This window comes from Schistocerca gregaria, chromosome 4 (genome assembly GCF_023897955.1).
Source record: "Schistocerca gregaria isolate iqSchGreg1 chromosome 4, iqSchGreg1.2, whole genome shotgun sequence".
Taxonomy (NCBI): domain Eukaryota; kingdom Metazoa; phylum Arthropoda; class Insecta; order Orthoptera; family Acrididae; genus Schistocerca; species Schistocerca gregaria.
Window position 1 is genome coordinate 217,711,052 of NC_064923.1, and position 21,434 is coordinate 217,732,485.

At 38.6% G+C, this 21,434-nt stretch overlaps 1 protein-coding gene across 1 annotated transcript in view; it reads right to left on the reverse strand.

The window, feature by feature from the left end:
• The window catches only part of LOC126267094 (importin subunit alpha-3), a 74,010-nt gene that overhangs the window by 34,040 nt on the left and 18,536 nt on the right, over positions 1-21,434 (reverse strand). The window contains exon 4 of the mRNA XM_049971965.1: positions 3,870-4,030. Coding sequence (XP_049827922.1) covers positions 3,870-4,030 — 161 coding nt within the window. The remainder of the gene's footprint in view (positions 1-3,869; positions 4,031-21,434) is intronic.

A 21,434-nucleotide genomic window follows, 5' to 3' on the forward strand; every position in this document is an offset into this window, starting at 1 on the left:
GGTAAGCAACTTGACAGGAACTAGAAGTCTCAACTAACAGAGTCCCATTGCGCAGTCGCTCCACAGATTTCAGTGTTCCTGCAATTCCCTCAAGACCCTTGTGGATGTAAAAGGGAGAAACCCTAGGTGCAGAGCACACCGAAAGCTTGAGGGTTTTTTATAGAGGTTGGCCCTCCTCGCAATCCAGGCAGTCAAGCGAAGATTACCATTCCCGCAGTACACAACATTCCACCACCGCATCATACAGTAGTCGCTGAAGCATGTCCGGGGGTTATGGTGACAGGAGACTGGCGGTGCTGACCAGTCCCCAGCTCAGGACCCCAGGGTCGCCAAGCCCGTATTCAGCAAATGAATGCTGAGCCCCTGGGGGTGTTTCGGATGAGATTATCTCGAAAATTATACATCGGGTAAAAATAGTGTGTAAGACAAGTCCGTAAGCTCAAAGGGGGACATCAAATGATACTACAACTGACCTCCAGCCCCCGCCCCCTTGGGTGGGGCAGGGACAAGTTTCAAATCTTAAATGGAAACACCCATCTTAAATGGAAACACCCATCTTAAATGGAAACACCCATCTTAAATGGAAACACCCATCTTAAATGGAAACACCCATCTTAAATGGAAACACCCATCTTAAATGGAAACACCCATTTTGTATTGCAGATTCGGATTCTCCATAAAAAAGTGATCAGGTTTTGTCTGAAACATTTTTATAAACCATTGACAGATGACACTGAAATTGAGAAAAAGTAAATGTGGGGAAGAACTCCGATTTGTTTAGAATTACCTGAGAGACTCATTCAACTGAAAAACGTGCACCAATTCTTTCATTACGCCAAATTAAGCTATTTTTGCACAAAATGTACTGTATCCTATTTTTAGTGTTACCCAGGAACGACAACATGGACCTAGCTGAATGATGTTCCCATGGGGTGCTTCATTAGTGAGAGTCCCTTCCTTGCCTTTCAAAATTTGGGGTGCTTAATTAATGAAATTAGCCATGAAGAAATGGTTCAAAATTATCCCTGTTTGCTTCGATGCATAAAGTCACTTGTCTGTGAAAGTTGTCCACCGTTTTGATTACTACATCCCGTGGTATGGCTGCATTGTGTCCAGTTGTGGGCTGTCTTTCATAAATAATATTTTTTTATAACCCCACAATAAAATCCAGGAGATGTTAGGTCTGTTGAATGTGGAGGCCACTGAAATGGTGCTCTGCATCCTATCCACCGACAAGGGTACCCTACATTTAAAACGTTCCGCGCATTTTCAGCACAATGGGGAGCTGCTCCATCCTGTTGGAACCACATTCATTGCCTAGTTTCTACATCACTATCTTCCATTAGCTCCAACAAATCATCACGGAGAAGTTGTAAATAAGATTCTCCAGTAATATTTCGGTCAAAAAAATACAATCCTATCAAGTAACCGTTTAAAATTCCTCACCAGCCCATTAATGACCATTTGTGTTGATTGCCAACGGGTGTGCCAGTGTGTACTGACAGGGGACCAATAATGACCATCATGACGATTTAATTCGCCACTGTTTTTGAATACAGCTTCATCGGTGAACGTAACGTATCTAAAAAATCATTGTTACCTCTTATTTCCAAGGCCCACTGGCAGAAATGCACGCGTATTTGCACATCTTTCAGCCTTAATGCCTGTGTCAGTATGATATGATACACACGATAGGGTGCCTTCAAAATTCTCAAAACAGGTTATTTCGGTATTCCAGTTTGTCTCTGAATTGCACGACTACTCCTTTCGGGATCCAGTTGAACACAGGTGAGAACGGTAAGGGTACGAGCATCATTTTCGTTTTATTCACGACAGCATGTATCCATTTCGAGCTCGTTGAGGGCAATTTCGAATAATGTTTCCACCTGGATGTCGTCTGTTTGGGAAACATTCTGCATAAAATTGCGCAGTTGCAGTGTAATTGTTATAGCTTTCACCTAAAATTATAATCATATCAACAACCTCTGTAGGAGGACAGTGAGCTATGTTTCGCTGAAGAATAATTTACTTTCATCAGTTGATGTTTACGGTTCATAATCTGAAAGTGAAGTGACGTCTGATCACATTGCACCAACCTTTATACTGAGCCATCGTTCGCAGTTTGGCCTCGGTAGCACCACAGTCAGGTGAGTAATGCAACTGAACAGTTCCCTAACAAGATTTTAATACCATTCCACCTCCCCCATCAAAAACTGTGGCAGGTAGGACACATTTAATAAAAAATAGCTTAATTTGGCACAATGAAAGAATTGGTCCACATTTTGTATCGATTTGATGCGTCCTTCTCTGATCATTCTAAATAAATCTGAATTCTTTCCGAATTTTTAATTTTTCTCAATTTCAGCGCCATCTGTCAATGGTTTAAAAATGTCTCAGACAAAACTTTTGCACTTTTTATGGAGAATCCAAATCTGCGATAAAAAATGGGGTTTCCATTTAAGACTTAAAAAGTTGTTCTCACCCCACTCATGGGGGCTGGGGGGTCACCTGTAATATCATTTGATGTCCCCTTTGAGCTTCTAACTTGTCTTTCTCACTATTTTTACCCGATGTATAAAGCTTGATAATTCTCGTGTTTAAATGATACATCAACAAGTGTTTGAGGATAAAGCAATGGATACTGCAAAAATAAAGATGTAGTACAACCTCTTCAAAGATTACCACTCATCAGCAAAGAGAAGCAGTTAAGGTAGTCCCTCAACACTCACAAATGAGCATGTCATTCATCACATAAGGACTGATCAGAGAACTTTAAGACGAGGTTAAAATTTGTACTGGGTCTATTCATTGCATTTTAATGGAACATTTTGACTGCAGTAGGACCTCAGCAAAATTGTGCTACAGTTGCTAACAGCTGGACAGAAGTAACTTCAAAGTAACTTCATTCAAAAATTGCGTACGTCACGCTGGATTTTGTGAACAATAATCCCAGTACTCTTAACATAATGATCACTGGTGAAGAGTCTTGGGTGTATGGGTGCGACCCAGAAAAAGTCGCAATGGAAGCATCTCTCATCCCATGTCCTAAAAAAGAGGGTCAGGTGCACAACACTGTGACAATCATGCTGTCCACCTTTTTTAATTCCTATGGCATGGTCCACCATCGCCCATATGGTACTAACATCAATAAGGAGCACTACCAAGAGTGTTCTGAATCACTTTCATGAAGCAGTGAGACATGGCCAGACTTGTGTGCAATGGGCCCTTCACCATAATGCACCCACTCTTAATTCACAATTTTTGGGCCAAGCACAACACAGTTGTGATGTGTCAGCCTGCCTATTACCCTGATTCAGTAAAAGATGATTTCTGACTTTTCCTGAAAATAAAAGACTCAAAGCGACCAGATTTCACAACAGGGTATATATTACACAGAATCTGATGGAGCAGCTGCACACCACACTAAAAGATGTCTTCCAGCAATGCTTTTGGCAGTGGCAACAGCATTGGGAAAGGTGTATAGAAGCTGAAGGTGACTACTTAGAAGGTGACTAATATCAAACGATTTGATCTAAATAAAGGTTGATACTATAAATGAAAGTAAAATATTTTTTGACCAGCCCTTGCATTTAATAAGGGAATCTACAGCTTTCTGCCACTGTATTCTGTCTCCATCATCACTGCTCTTTTATAGATTATCTACATACTGTAAGTGGGAGTACTGTTTCAGAAAGACATTCTTGAATGATTTATGTACATCTAACAATCTCCATGCTTCTTACAACACCACAATACAGCATAATTTTACTGTTTAGACAACAGAACTTCCAAAATTAACACAAAAACAATCTCCTTCCTGGCAAAGTACTTCCACTAATCACTTTCAACTCTGTTGTTTTTATACTTACCCAAAGCCCACACTGCTTGCTCGCAAACATTCTGATGAGGAGATAGCAATAACTGTAAAAACAGTGGGACAGCTCCAGCAGCAACCACAGCCTGTGTCTGCACTGATGTTCCACTGGCAATATTTGTTAGTGCCCAAGCAGCTTCGAACTGCAGTGCAGCACTATAAGAAAATTTTTCAATAAATAAGAGATTAAATGTCTTAAGATAACTGGAACAAACAAAACACAGATACTCTCATTTGCTAACAATCCATTTATTACACCTGGTAATTGTCACATTTCATCAAAATATTCATTAAGAACTGCTCAGTTTCTGTAAAGAGTACTAATAAGAAAAATCCTAGGTGTTTAAGTAGGTCACTAATATTATAGTATTCTCACTCATTTACAGATTAAATAAAATGGGATCAAATGCATTACTACCAACAATACTTTCGCGAGACAATGAGTTGTGATTTTTAATCATCTACTAGCGAAACTCAAAAATAATCATTTTCAGTTCTCAACTGCTTTATCAGAAAGCAATTTACTCATTACAATCAATATTGTGCATGTGGTTTGAGTAAATGAAATACGCATACAATAACAGACGGTGGATTCATTGGATTCGTTAAATTTTGTGATGTTAATGTAATTTAGAGGTCAAAGATTTCTCTTTCTGTTCCGCAACAGGTGTAAACTGACAAGGTTCTTTACTGATACTACAGATCTTTGAAGTTATTTTTTGAATACCATGCACGCTTTCTTTTTTGATAATTGCGTAGAAAACATTACATCACCACTCAAAGCTTCAGGTGTGTCTTATGAATCTTCAACATCTTCCTGGCTAAAAGTAACAAACCCAAAACATTACACAGCCTTGTTTCTTACTTTGCCTCAATTCTAGTCTCAAAAGAGGAAGTTCCTGAAGTGGTGTTATATCTCTTTCCAGTGTTCATTCTGTCTGTTCTCAATCTGCATATTTTGAATGACTCAGTTATAATTCATATGAATTCCCTCTCTTTAACGAAACTCATTTGACCGCGACCCGCGACCCCCACTGCTACCGGTGAAGGCGATTCGCACTGCTACCGGTGAAGGCGATTCGCACTGCTACCGGTGATCATGATTTATATTGTTACCATTTTACTAACCTCATTTATTACTGGATATGCATCTGAACAAGTGGAGACAGGTGAAGAAACTTAAGATCTGCTAAGCAATATTCATCTTTTATTATATATTTGCTGCATCCAGGCAAACGCATTCGGGGTAGTGGAGGTCACACCACAAAGCAGTTACAAAAATGGAGCAAATTTGTAGATGTTACTTATACGAACAGGCAAAAGACTAAAATTTCTGAAAAAAATTGGTAATTTTTCAGAGAGAGAGAGAGAGAGAGAGAGAGAGAGAGAGAGAGAGAGAGAGAGAGAGAGAGAGAGTTTCACAAATTGATCAAGTCAATGTGTGTGACCATTATGCATGCAGCTATTCGAATTGGCATTGACAGAGTTACTGGATGTCCTAACAGATATCATGCCAAATTCTGTCCAACTGACACGTTAGATCATAAGAATCCTGAGCTGACTGGAAGGACTAGACCTTAATGCACCAAATGCTCTCAAATGGAGAGAGATCAGGCAGCCCTGCTGGCCAAGGTAGGGTTTAGCAAGCACGAAGACAATCAGTAGAATCTTTCGTCATGTGCAGGTGGTCATTTTTTAAGCCCAGGATGGCTTGACACAAAGGGCAAACATTGACATGCCATCGTGCTGTTTGGGACCACAGATAACAACCAAATAGGTCCTGCTGTTCAAAGAAATAACACCCAGACAATCACTCCTGGCTGCCGGGCCATATAGCAGGGGACAGGCTGGTATCCATTATTGTCTGTGCCACCTCCAGATACATCTTCAGCCTATAATCTCATTGACAGGAGTATAATTATCTTCAGCAATGAGCCCTGCTACAAACAGACCTATTGCCAGTGAGGATGTCTCTGAACATGCCCCAAAAGAGGTGAATACCAACATGGCTGGCACCCACCATGACAGCAACCAGGAGTTATGATCTAGATGCCATTTCTTTTCATAACACAGGACCTCTAACAGGCATCCACACTAGACCACAATATTCTAAGTCCCGTTTTGTTGCCTGCATAGAGCAACAATTTCTGCTGCTTGCTTAAGCAATATTTTAACAGTTTTCTATCTTTCACTGAAATAGTTTTTTTTTGTTGCTTAACAAGTTATTTCTTAACAGAAATACATTTAGGAATTTAACAGTTTTAGTTGCCTACATTTCCTTTGTTGTTCTTTCATAATTATTTCTTTCTGACAAGCCTATTCAATCACTTGATTGAAACTTTTTCCAGAATTTTCAAAAAGTCTCTACAGTTAAATTTATTGAGTGATATCCATCCTCACAGAGGTCAGGAAGCACTATGGTAAAAACCTAGAAAAACATGCAACAACATACGCAGAATGTAAGGTACAATACCATTTAACGGCAAAGTTAAATGTCACAGCTGGGGACTATAGAACTGCAACAAATGGCCAAACACTGTATTAGCATAATCCAAATAGGAATTTCATAATCAAAACTTGTGTACAGTAACACTATTGTGAGTGCTCTTAACGGACTCCAGTGCAGCAGTACATGGGCAAAAGTTGATGAACCCTACACACTAAGCACTCGTGCAGCATAGAGTGTTCAGTTGTATTTAGAACATAATAAAAACTGTAGAACACAATTTGAAACTGTAAGCTACTGCAATGCTAAAATGTGGACATAAGAATTTCAATTACCAAAATGGAAATGAAGTTAAAATTTTGTCTATTTTTTTACAGTCTGACGACATATATCATTAACTTGAAGGTACTAACAGGGATGTGGAACACTACAACTAATACTATCTAAAAACTTAGGGGACAGCTGATCGTGCAGAGTGTCAGATCATTGTTGAAGCAATGGTTGCATGTGATTGTGGGAGGTAGGTGGGACAAGCTACATGCATTGTTCAAACAAAAACAAAGCCAGATGCATATTCTCTTCAGAGTTTTTCAATTTTAAATTGACTTCAGACAATTATACTGTGCCACATCTAGCTCGTTTTTAGATCATGGTTCTTCACATACAGCAACTCTACGTGAAACCTGATAAATCATCATTACTTGTGCATCTATTTGACACACCGATAGTTACGAAAGTCTATGACAGTCATTGTGGACAAGATCTGAAGATAAACAGACATTAGAACATTTAATGGATGAGTTATTTGTACTGTTCACTATCAAAGCAAATGTATAACAATGAAAAATGCAGGTGGCACCACAGGCAGGAATGTTACTTCCTCAAATAACTATGAAAAGATGATAAAAGAAGTTTTAACATTTTGTTTGTGGCAGATTTGACTATATTAAATATGTAAAAAAAATGTTAAAGTGTCTGCTACCAATATCAAAGTGAACTGTTTGACCAGGCTTTCATCAGTGAAGTAATGAGTGCAGGAATGTACAAAGACTGATTGCTGACTACAGAGCAACAAATCCCACAACTAAGAAAATCTAACAGTGTGCAGAAGTCTGCAAAACCAATGCAGATATTTATGGGCAATAATTTGCCTATAAATACACTATGCAGTGGGACTATTTTGAAGCTTTTGTTGGACGGTGGAAGTTACACCATATAGATGATTTTTAGTATACTCCAGAAGGGCAGAAAATGTTTTCTGTATCCTCTGTTATGACAAGGAATTAGATCTTTATTCATCGAAAGAAAATTGAGTTCCAAAACAATGACATTGTAAAAGGTGATAACTGATAGAAGAGAGAGATGATGGCAAAACCAATTCATCCTTTCAGTTCTGAGGTAAATTTTGGGTAAAAGGAATCAGCAAATTTGGCAGAATACTTCAACAATCCCTGGAGTAATGTAGTGTTGAAGTTGAAGACTTTGGTGAATTTTGTGAGGCATGTCTTATGGGCAGCAGCATCAGAACAGTTTTCAGTCACAACAGCAACAATATATACAACCTGGAGAAGTGAGTCATGCTGACCTATGTGTACATAAGTAATGTAAATCACTGAATATTTTCTGTGCTTTACCTGTAATTATTCAAGACAATGCATTGTGTATTTACTCAGGCAGAAGTCTGACACTGCCTAGACAATGGCAGAAATGCTGAGGGTTGCGAAGAACTTTTGTGCTCTACCATCAATAGAATTTTAATGTGACGGTGAATGGGAATTTGAAAATACTGAAGTGAAAGATTTTACCAAATTCAATTGCATACAACTGTTCATGCTCAGCACGTGTTCTGCGAAGACTGAACTGTTGTGAAATTAGCTCAAACCATGTTGCTTGCTCAGCTTTGTCCAAGTTTATGTGGGCAGGGGTGCTATAAACAAAGCTTGTAAGGAATTATGACAATATTACGAAAGGACAGTGCTACTCATCATATAGTGGAGATGTCAAGTCACAGACAGGCACCACTGTTTCTGGCTGCCAATGCCAGGTATTGCACACTAGTACAAGATCTGTGAATGGCACAACACACTAACAGTATCCACTGCAAAGATGATACAGCTACAGTAGAACATTTTTATGTTTCTCACTCCCCCTCCTGATCACAGCACAATATCTACAGAGTGCACAATTTATGATGTATGGTTTCAGAGGTTGGTTTGCAGGCAAGGGGATTGGGATCGGTAAGCTCTGCCTATTAACCCTTCAAGCCAGTAGTTTCCGGGCACACACCTAGCCTACTGGCGGTAGTTTATATGGATGCCTGGCCCCAGAATGCAGCCTATCAGTGAAATTGCTCTAGGATGGGAATTATTTGTTCAAATGTTACCAAAATTTCAGGAATTGGTATTAATACATATTTATTATGATTAAAACATACATTGTCACTGAAAATGAATTTTGAGTGTGGTATATTTTGAAAAATCTTCGAAAAGTCCTACACCACAGTCCTTGCACCAGAACAATGTTTCCTTATGTTTCCCTATCTTCTTGCAGCAGACTGCAAATCTCTTTGGAGGCTTACTCCTCTTCTCTGTGGGAGGGATCTTCTCAATAAAATGCCTTGCTGTGAGCCATTCAGGCACAGGAATTTTTGAAGGTCGCCCACATCAAGGTGAAGTTACATTCTTCCCGTGAATTTCCAGCAATTGTGTTATGAGCAGAGGCCTTCAATTTAGATGCGTTTCTTCCGTTGTTTTTTCGCTAGCATTGTAAACAATAAAAGCATTGTGCACTGCAACATTCATCAGCGTTCCAAACATTTTCATATACCACTTTCACCTTTCTTCCTTTCCACGAGGAAAGGTTGTAGTTTATGATCCTTCAAATCTACACCGCCCATAAAACTATTTTACTCTTTTATGCACTGAGGCTTTGGTACCTCATTGCCCCTTTTGGTTGCCATAACAACTGCATCATTATGAAACACAGAAATAAAGGCAACCTGCTTTTTTTACCCATCCAGTTCAGTACCATTACACCGTGTGAATGATATGCTACGAGTTCACCTTTCTTCAGTTTTACATGTCTCAATGCATCAGGTACATTCTTCCTATTCAGTCGAAGTGTGCCAGCTACAACCTCTTTCCTTCAGAAAGTGGCACAAAAGGACACTGTTATAATAACTGCCCATCCAGAGCATATGGCCGAAATTGAAAAGAGGCTCGACAAGCTTCACTACAGTGACCGGTTTTCAGAGAATCTGCAGAAAGAAATTTCGTTTCTATTTCTGTGGAACTTCCTGCATAAATAATAAATTGCCATAAATAACCTGTGGAAGATTCGCAGATCTCATAGGACTTTATGCCAAACTTTACTGATTTTAGAGGTAGATCAAAAAATGTTTTCTCCCATGATGTATGTATTTCTAAAGCTATCATTCAAATGTTGAATGACAGAACCCAACTTGAACAATCTCTTATTCCCTTCAAATGTATTCAGTTCTCCATTGTTTACAAAGTGAAGGAATCTGCAAAGTAGCTCAAACCTGTCTTGTTGCATTCTCTGGTAAAAAAATCAGCATGTTCAAAAGCAGATGCTTGGTGAAATACGGCTTTGTGGATGGCTTCTGAATAATTCCCAACAACATCTGCAGTGCGAAAAGCAAAAAGCTCATATTTGTCAGTATCTACCCAGTTACATAGCCTACAACGAGATTTTATAACCGTCTGTTTTTGTATATAATCTGCAGCATAACAGTTTCACACACGATTGTTTCTACTTTGGTTTCACCGAAATACATCTTGAACGTTTCAGCTACAGAATTTACCTGTGTCACAGGTCCACATTTACCAATGAATGTGTTTACAGAGAGACAACAGCTGTCAACTTCTTGCCATTTCCAGTCTTCTTCATTCCGTGCACATTTCACTGGTGCACCTTGTTTGATGTCATCATCACTGTCCTCCGTTTCTTCTTCACTTCTTTCAGGCGTTTCTTCCAAACAGTCAAAATCACTTTCATCGTCAACATCTAGATCACTTCTGCTGTCATTTGTACTGTCTAAAATAGGCTGTTCCAGCTCGTCGGCTCCCTTGTGAGCCGCGGAGCGCTCCCTGCTCCAGGGAGCCGTGTTGCTCTCTGTGACCATTCAAGTGTGCCGGCACGTGGCACAGCTGGCTGAGGCAGGCAGCAAGACAAGCTTTTTGATGTGCCAGCTGCGTCTTACAAGATCGACAACCTCATACTTTAGCTGCTAAGATGTAGTGACACGCTACACCAGGAAATACGATGTTCAGGAAATAAAGACTGCAAGCTCAGCATGTGCAGTGCTTTGGTCAAGCGCTAGTGAATATGCAACAAAGCTCTGTGCCTTTTTCGTGAGCTGTGTCTCTAAATCCACTGCCATGTCCAGGATTCGACGAGCCATTGTTTGCTTTGACAAGCAAACCCCTTCAATTGCCTGCATCTCACTTGGAAACAAACATTCTACAACTGCTACCATTCACGATTTTACGAGTGGTCCCACCGAAAATGGCTTGCCACTTGTCGCAATGATGTGACCGACCCTGTAGCTTGCTCAAATTGCAGATTCAGTAGTGTTTTCTCCGCTCTCGTTCACGCATAAACGCATTACAGAACACGAATTATGTTGCATGTTTCGATACCCTCCGTATTACGAAACGCTTTTTAAACTTTAAGTCTCCTGGTATGTCGTTCTTAAGCCTGGCTACCAGTTCTCTGCGTGCAATGCCTTCTACTTGATCGTAGTGCGCTGAGTGAAGACGTGTATAATGTCGTATATTGTACCTATTCGCAGAATTAAATACTTTATGACATACAAGAAACTGCGGACGACCATCCCTCTCAGTGAAAAGAAAGGTATGCTCCAATAGAGGTACAGGGCTCCCGAGGCTAGTCATAGCTGTCAATGAACACTGATTATTGCGTCAGTTGCGGATGCATGCGGCCAGGGGGCAGTGAGTACTCTTTCCCCCTCCACACCGGCTTCGAGCTGCCGCAGTGAGTGCTCCGGCTCCATGGAGCTCGGGTGGAACAGACTAGTCTAAACCATTTGTCTGTTCATTGAGAATTGCGAGAATTTGCTCTGAAGCAAGACTGTGCGGAGTGTTTGGCTGCATCGTTATGCGTTCAAGAGTGCCACTCGGACTGTAAGATACAACACGTTATTTCTCCCGACTGCCTCACTTCACAACAAAAATATTTGAAGCAGAGCAGCACAGATATGTCTGTAGTTAGCTGGCGAAGTAGCACCGGCTGTTGTTAACAGATGATACAGCAATACAGTTTCACCTCCGAGACTGCAACTGGCAAGTACGTGGTCGGGATGCCGCCACAAACATTCGCAGCGTGCGAGTATGTACTCTGGCTCCCAGCTTGAGGGGTGAATATGGCACTGCAGATGGAATGGGTGTAGTATGAGAAGTGTAATAGTAGTTGCCTCTGTTGTGTTGGCAACTACAAAAATCACATTGTTGCAAGCACTCTCAGCCAAGTAATGATTAATTTTTAATGTGACAGACTTCTGTGTTTTATAGCTTGACAGATACAGTACAACAGTATAAACTGCAACATTAGTCATCACAAAAACCAAATGTTAAAAAGTACAGTATACAAAGTATGGAGTTTGAAACTTACAGTTAAAAGTGGAGATAGCTGAAGGAAATCTTGGTGCTAGATGTAGCAGCCATTTTTTCCCCAAAGTTACACAATTTCTGACAAACCAGAAGGCCTCATCTGGTCAAGAGTTGTTGCATGTCACTTGGGAATCTCAAAGCACATCAACAGCTCATTAGCTTAACTGCATTCACTGAAGTAATGCACGTATTAAAGGCAACTATTTAATTCCGGCCTACTGTATGGGCAGCAGTGCTGTAACTTCTATATGTGATTATTTAGAGAACTGGTAACATGAGTTAATGGAAGAAGAAAAGCATTACAATCACTGAAAAACTACCAATTAGTGTAGTGAAGGAAAATAGGAATAGGAAATGAGTGGATATCGCCAAGGAATTAGGAATTGTTATGTCTACCTTAAATTCTATCACAGCAATGGCAAAGAATATTTAAGATAGCAGATGTGTTTGAAATTTCTGCTAGTAGCCGGACATGCATTCGCAGCAGGAAAGAAGGTGTACACTGTTTGTTGCAGCTGTTCAGGTGACAGAGCAGAAGGCATTCCTATTAGCAGCCCAATGCTTTGTAAGAAAGCAACTGAATTGGTGGTAAAACATGTTGCAGTAAGTTTCAACGCTTCATAAATTTTAGATCAGACATGGCCTCAGAAGTCAGAATGTGAGTGGCGAAAGCAATAGTGTTGATCACAAGATAGTGCAAGATTGGGAAAAAACCTACCTGATAGAACTGACATCCCAAAAACAATTTCAACATGAATGAGACAAACCTGTTTTAGTTACAATGCATTTTAAGGAAAGAACTACTATAGAGGAAAAGGTAAACAATGCGTAACAGTTCTGTTGTGCACTAAGAGTTAAGGTAGTGAAAAGCTCCCTCCCACTTATGACTGGGGAACTTGACAATCCACATTGTTTTGATAACATTGCCACATTACCCAAAAAATGTGCTAATAAGCAGAAACCATAAATTAAAAGTGTGAAAGCCGACTTCAAGGCATCGCTGCAAAAAAAATTGGTCTAACGTGTGTAGATTTTACTGTTTGTAGGCAGGTGTGCAGCACACCCTCTTAACTTCCTATTTTAGAAATGTGACTGTGGAATTCTTTCCTGTAAATTGCACAAGTGACCTGCCACTTGACCTTTGAGTAATACATAATTTCAAGTTGTATTATCATACAATGCTCGTGTGACACACCATTAGATGTGTAAATATAAAAACTGAAGTAGCAAAAATACCCAGATTAATCTCATCACTACAGAAACCATGACTATCTCAGACAGGTCAAAATGCACTTTTCAGGGGACTGATTAGGAAGATACTTCTGATGAGGACAATACAGAAGGGCCTCGACATTCCTTAGTGACTTAATGATGCAGTGAGTACATTAGAGAAAAACACATTCCTGATGCACTATGATGTTTCTAACAAAATGACAGTTATCCCATTATGCAGGTACAGTGAACACCATAGCTGCAGCAAAGAGTGAAACAAGCAAAATTACAAATTTTTACAAAATTACATTTTCTTCTGTGTATAGATTTACTTTCTCTGAATTTTCAAGTACCTAGTAGGACTATATAAGGTTTTCTGTAATTTAACTCTTGATTTATTGTATTTTCCACTGGTATTTTTTACAAGTTAATTTGCGAGCATAGCACTTCCTTTCTTATATGTTTTTCCACATTTAAAACACCCCCTACCCATTACTCCCCTGAAAAACATAATGAAGTTTTACTGTACATAAGTAAGCTGCAAGTTTTTGGGATGAAGAGTTTAATTCATATCCGGAAGGAAAAGGGAAAGAAATGTGATCCTAAAGGAAAACTAGGAATCTTTCTTGGTTATTCTAACTGCACTTGTGATTTTTGAGTGTGTACTGACTTGGAAAAACTGATAAGGGTAAGGACGTTTTTGAACCCAAGAAAACTGGAAGGAAAATGGTGTTAATCCTGAATAAAATGGGCAATGAAAAGTCTAAGAGTCATCATGAAGATAACTGTAGTGTGTTTAAGGAACCTGCAGAATGTAGTTGTAATGCAAGTATTGAGAAATAGCCAACAACTGAAGAAACCAGATCATCCTACTGAAATGATGTTGGCTGAAACAAGTGAGCTTACAGGCTACTAAATCTGTAGGCTCGGAACAAAGGAGAAAAGCAATGTGGTAATAAACAGCAGACAATGCTATATGGACTTTGGAACATCTGCCATTATAAACTGTTGGCTTTACAGAATTAGGTATATAGTTCATGGTAAAATTGACTGCTATAAAAGCAAGACTAGTTGTCTGCAGATTTTCTCAACAAGAAGACATTAACTATAAACATGTTGCTTGATACAATACAATGAGAAATTGTGTGTGTTGCTGTTAATGATAATCTTCATTTGGCACAGTATGATGTAAAATCTGCTTCTTTGAATGGCAGCCTAAGCAATTTGGTGATGGAACTGAGCCAGGAGGGAATTAGTGGTGTAACTGATTTGGTGTGCTAACTTCACAGAAGTTTGTATGGGCTAAATCAATTCGGTTTTACTCTATGACTTTCCATCACAAACAAACTTCTCTGACAGGAAATCACAAATCCAGTCACACAACTGATATATTTCATAAGCACCCAATCTCACTACAAGTCACTTGTGTGGTACAGAGTCACAAGTCTTCTGTCAATAGGACTCAGCACTTCATGTGAGTAAAGAGCTAGTTGTGTTTCACAAGAACAATATTTTCTAAATAAGTGTTGACTGTGTCAGTAGACTTCAAGGTAATTGATAATGTTTGAACACAATATTTGTTCCAAAATCATGCTGCATATCGATGTTAATGATATGGGCCTGTAATTTAGTGGATTACTCCTACTACCGTTCTTGAAAACTGGTGTGACCTGTGCAACGTTCCAATCTTTGGGTACGGTTTTTTCATAGAACGCCTTAAGTATGGAGCTATTGCATCAGCATACTCTGACAGGAACCTAATTGGTACACAGTCTGGACTAGGAACTTGCTTTTAATTAAGTGATGCAAGTACTGTACAAATTGGTTGAGTTTTCTGTGTGAAGTTATAAAGTAATGGTTTTTACAAAACTACTGTGCAGGATTATTTTGGACAATGCTGAGAACATACAAAAGTAGAAAGGTGAAGTATGGTGTAATTATGAACCAGAACTTTTACATGAAGCTGCTCATGATATTCAGTGTGGCAAATTATCATACAGAAAAGCGTGCGATTTGTATGGCATACATAGATTGACCTTACAAAATAATGAGCAGGAACTATATCCAAAAAGTTGTAAGGAAACCACTAGACGCACTAAATGAGAAAGAAGAAAAAATGTTTACAAGCAAAGTATCTTGATGGCTGGACATTGGGTATTTCCTTTCACTAAACTCACTAAAGAGATTTAGAGAAAGGATGCCTCAATAAATCTGACCAAAAAGAGAAGAATTATGCCAACAATTTACCTGGAGAAGAACGGTGGCATTTATTCCTCAAGCAACATCGAGAAAATCTCCGTTCACTTAAATGAAAATATTAAATGAGCTCAGGCAGAAGTAAACAAAGGGACAATTAAGATTTATTTCTCCAATATAAAGCCAACGCTGGAAAATCTTCCACTAAGCAACATAACTATGAGGAAACTGAAGGACATAGTACACTCGCAAGACCATTTTCAAGGATGCTTTCCCATCTCTGCTGAAGCAGACACCAAGACTTCAGCAAACTCTACTGAAAATAAAGTGGATTTCGCACCACAAGCCTAATCCTATTTCATCCATATCATGTCTTATTGCAATTGTCTGACAATGAGGGGGAGCCAGCAAAACAACAGTGACATGGACTTCATTGCTTGAAGTTCCTCATCCTCCAAATATGCCACTGCCAGGTAATTCCCACTGCTTCAAACTGGAGATTCCTCCAGGGAGATCAATTAAGGGCCATAACTTCCAGGAAAAAGAAAATAGTGTGGAAACAAGTGGTAGTGCTGCTAGTGAGTACTTCCTACACCAGTTGACAAGAGATGTACAATTATTTTTAAAGAAGATGTACTATTAGAGTCTTAGGCCATTGTAACTTTATAGACAATGTTTTAAGTGTTTGCAACTTAATTCTGAATGTCAAGTAAGTAAATTCATTTTGCTCTTTTAGTAGAATACCTTTGTTCTGTTTCTAATATTTCAATTTAGAACTTTAAAAATATGCAATGTATTTTGTTAGAAAAAACAGACACTGGAGTTTGTGTGTGTGTGTGTGTGTGTGTGTGTGTGTGTGTGTGTGTGTGTGGAGAGAGAGAGAGAGAGAGAGAGAGAGAGAGAGAGAGAGAGAGAGAGAGAGAGAGAGAGAGAGAGCAGTGCCCAAAAGCTACATGTGAGTGTCTTAATCATGCCAGTCTGCAGCTTTCATGTCTTCTTTATGAGTAGTAGCAATTTGTCCTTTCCGTATTTTATTAAAATTAACCTTTATGTCATAAAATTCATTATATTTATCCTTATCACTTATTCATGATAGACAACCTTAGAAGGTGTTAAGTCATTAAAATCAAATAGGAAGTATATTAAAGAATTTTAAAAAATCAAATTTTGTCCAATTCCATCATATTTTAAAACTTCAGACAGATTTAAAAACCACACCTGTACGTCATCCCAATCCATGGATGATTTCAAACATTTTGTTTTTGTCTGTCTCAGGCAAATATGGGTACAAATACGACTGTTTTTTAGGATATTTTATTTGTAACAAATATCCAACCACTCCCATAAACAATTCAGTCTAACAATACCTATTCAAGTTATGGTGAAAACAATCACAAAATAATCCAAAATTACCTCACTTAATGGTATTTAGGTGTTGGCACAAGGCCTCATATAATTCATAGTGAGCTAAGTACCAAAATTTTTAGAAAATCCTCAATCACTGGTCTTTGATAAAAAGGAATCTAAAGTATATGAAGCGTTCAGTGTCATTGGATATAAAGTGTGACACTAGCCAAGAATGGAGATATCTACTGATGCTCATTATGCCAGTGATCAGCAACTATGTTCAGTTAGCAGATAAAAGATTTTGTGGAGCAGTGGTTACCTTAGCTAGTAAGTGACAATGCATATCACTTAACAACGGAGTCTGAATATGTGGCTGCCTGTGAAAGAACAAGAGGAGCAGTATGGCTATTCAAATTCTATCAAGAAAATTCACCACAGTAGAGTGTTCCTGTAGATAATGCAAGTGCCACCAAACTTACCAAAAATCTAATTTCACAAGAGGTTGAAGCACACTGATGATTGCTTGTACTATACCCATGAAAGAACTGAAGGAGGCCTGTTAACCATTCAGCATATGCTGGCCAATAAGCAAGCTGTAGATATTCTCACCAAACCATTACCATATGCCTGGTTTTTAATATCTAAGTCATTAATTGGAATGTGTTAAGTATTGTATTTAACAATACTTACATTTAGGAGAGGTATTGAAGTGAAATGTTTATGTTAACATCTTTGCTGTGCTACATCACTGCATGCAACGTGTTTTGCTGTTGTCGTAAATGAAAGTGGCACGTTTTCAGAACTACCGTATTTACTCCAATCTAAGCCGCACTCGAATCTAAGCAACACCTGAAAAATAAGACTTGAAATTAAAGAAAAAAATTTCCCTGAATCTAAGCCACACCTGAAATTTGAGACTCAAAATTCAAGGTGAGAGATATGCTTTAGGCCGCACCTCCAAATCTAAACCAAGTTGGTCCACTGTAATATGAGACAATTTACGTCAAATGAATGACGATACAGTTACAGTAGTTTGGTTTGAGTTGTAAGGTTAGCAGTTCAGCTTTACCAGGTAGCCATTGCTATGCGTCAGGCACTCCGCCCATATTTATACGGGTACCCTTCCTTTTTCACGTGCTTCGTCTGGTTTGAATTGATTGCTTATTTTTCTTTGATCTGATCAGTGACGTTCTCTTTGTTATAGGTGTTTAAGTGACTAAGCTGAAAATGCATTACTGTACTGTGTCATGCATTGTTTGTCACATTCTGATAATGAGTGTTTATGGCCTGTCGCCGCTCACCACATGGCTTTTGTGCCCGCTACCGCCGCTTACAATTAAAGAAAAAGAGAAAGGAATCATCAGCGAAACAGTGGCAAGAGACTGCTATTTGTTGTTACTTACACTGCTGCTTTCTTTGATAATGATCAACAAGAACCAAATAATAGACTGCGTATGATAGAAGATGTTCTGAGTGGGAGTTTAGTGAAAATTTTTCTGTTTGAAAATCTTTGCAGGCACCTCTTTAGTACATTACATTCTGCACAGAAATTAGTCATCTTAGATTTAAAAATCTAAGAAATTGCCGTGCTTCATTTCTGACTGTATTCTTCCGCATTTGCTCTTGTCTCACTCTAGTTTCGTAGTTTATTAGGCAGACAGGATTTAAATGAGATAGCAAACAAACATGAAACAATAATACATGACAAAAATTTAAATTCATATTATTCTTATGGTCAAGAGAATACTGCATGTGATTCACAATTCCTAAGTTTCTTTTAGCAACAATCTCTTCAAACAGGTATGAAAAAATTCAGAACAGAGTTGGCCATATTGACAAACATCCCAAACAGTCTTGCCAGTCAGATTTTCGTAGTACATAGAAATGCTGCTACATTCGAAGACTAACAATACGGAATTTGTATTTACTTCATTGGATAATGTATGAAAATGCAGTGGTCGAAACTCAGGGCAGAGAAAAAAGCTCGTCTTCCACCTATTTTTTTAAATTTATTTACTGACGCAAAGGTTTTGGCACCAGTATTTATCTTTGTGCCTACAAAGCATGCCTGTGTAGCGCTACATATATTCTATGGCAGAAGTTAGTTGTGGCGGCACCTACTAACATTTTTCAGATCTTCCACTTGCTTTGCACTCAATTCTAAGCCGTAGGCAGTTTTTTGGATTACAAAAAAGAGAAAAAGTGCAGCTTAGATTCAAGTAAATACGGTACACCTTGTGTAAGCTTTATGAGGTGCCTTTTCTTGAAGTTTCTACAATACCATCAATCTGATTCCAATTTTATTGGTCTCATCCTGCACTGCTCTGAAGTCAATGAAAAACTAAGAAGCTCTAAGTTATTTCCCCTTATCTGTACTGTTTGTCTGTATCCCCAGTTGTCTTACCAAATCTGTGTTGAATGAAATTATCGTTGTGGCCTTTTCTAATTGTTCAAATGGAGCTGCCAAACAACACCAATTTAAAGATTAGTTAACTCTATATACAGCCTACTGAGTAACCTTCAAGTATTCCATTATATTATTGTCTCTTGGAAAATGACAAACCTCTCCACATCACCCACCCTGTTTTGCTTACACAGTTCACAGGAAAGCACAATACCATTTCTGAGAAATGAGATTACCTTCATATGAGGAGACCATCTATGTAATAAGAACAACCTTTCCACCTCTGCTCCATTTCTTGCATACTAATACATTGTGTGACAAAGCAAAGAACCCAGAAGTGGAGAAGGAAACAAAATGAAACTTTAAAGGTTAAGAGGATATGTGATGTTTCAGTGATTATAAAATTAAGTCAAATTTACAGCACTTAAGTATGAGTCAACTTATATGACATACAGCATCTGGACTGGATGCATGCACAGATTCAACTGGGAAGGGTGTTAAAGATTTTGTATCTCCTGAGGTAAGCTGGCCCACAACTGTTTTAAACAGGTCTTGATATCCTGAATACTGTCACTGGGACACATATATTTGAGCTGCTCCAGATATTGTTCATAGAGCCATGTGCATTGTATGAACAAGCATTATTCTACAAAAAATGAAACAACGATACTGTCACATGAGAGGTAACACATGGGGACACAGGATGTCATTAACATGCAATTTTCCCGTCAGTTTCCTCAACCACTACCAGCCATAATCTTAAATCTTATCTCATGGCCAAAACTAGAAATTACACTGCTGTGCCTCTCCTGTGCATTGCGCTGCTCGGAAACCATTTGATGGGAAACCTACTGCGCACAGATTTTTTGAAAGTTCAAGTGTTGATGCACTGTGGTGTGGGCGGTGCCCACACTAATATCCAGTAACTGATGGATTTCGTCCACAGTGATTCTGCAGTTGTCCAACCACAACCATTTCCATTGTGATGACATGATGAGCCTGTCCAGGATGAGCATCTTCCAGTGACTCACCATTCCACAACACTTAACCTCCATCCAATTTCAAAGCCTCCAACTCCCTCCGATGCCATAATTTGAATCACTCCTCACTGTTCCTGCTTGCTTGTCTGCATGTTCAGTAGTGGACAATAACTTTTGTGACCACCACCTCTTCGGCGTGAAACCACACAGGCACTATGCAACATCAGTGCGCACGCATCAGTCTATAACAAAGAGATGGTGCCACCATACCTGCAGTTATGTGTAAGGCAAAGGTAGATGCACTGACCAGGTTTTATTTGAATGAACCTCATATCATTAACATACCCAAAGATGATATATATGAAGTTACACTGACAACTGACTGTCTTCTGGGTACTTCTTTTGCTGTTAATTTTGTTTTACATTTTCCAATTAGTTATATCAACTTTTTATTTCCATATCACACTGTTGCCATTTTTTTAACTATTGTATTTGATTTCTGACAATCAAAAGTGTCACAAACTGAAGAGGGTTTTTTGGGTCATATCTGTGTGTTATCGCAAAGTATTGTTCTCGCAGTATTCCATTGTCTCAATTTCTTCACAATTTAAAACACTTAAAACAATCTGTATATTCAAGGTGCTCTGTCATCAATTCTGGCCTACAACATAATTTTTTGGATGGTTTTATTTTAATACTTTTCAGTCTACATGAATGTTTGCATCATTTCATGGAACTATCTTGCGAGGATGAAATTTCTGAATTATGAAATTTTTTAAATTCCTTTTTCAGAGCAAAAGGACCTTCCACCTTCCATATTCAGGATAACCTCACAGGTGACCACACAAAGATTCCACGAAACCTTTCTTTGCAACAACAGAGTTTCACATTTTGATTGCCTTCGACATCATAAATATCAATCATCTTCCACTGAACAACAGGTTTCCTTTATTTACTGGCACGAAAATAACGTTGGTACACATTCAATAGTTATAATCGACCAAACACGAGTGATTTAGTTCGTAGCATAAAACATTACTGGGCAATGATTTTGTTTATCTCATGCACAAAATATTTTGGGAAATAATTCAGAGTTCCAAAAAAAATTTTTTACAACAGTGTAATGAGTTAAATGACATTCTTCCTGCAAGTTTCTTCCATCATTCTACAAACTTTAGTTTTTGACTTTTCTTCATGTCCTACAGATAGTGAGAAACGAAAAAAAAAAATTAGGCACTTTCTGCAACTGAGAATTAACAATAAATTTTTGCTGACTCCTGTATGATGCAACAATTAAAACATAGTAATAACAGCATAAAAGATT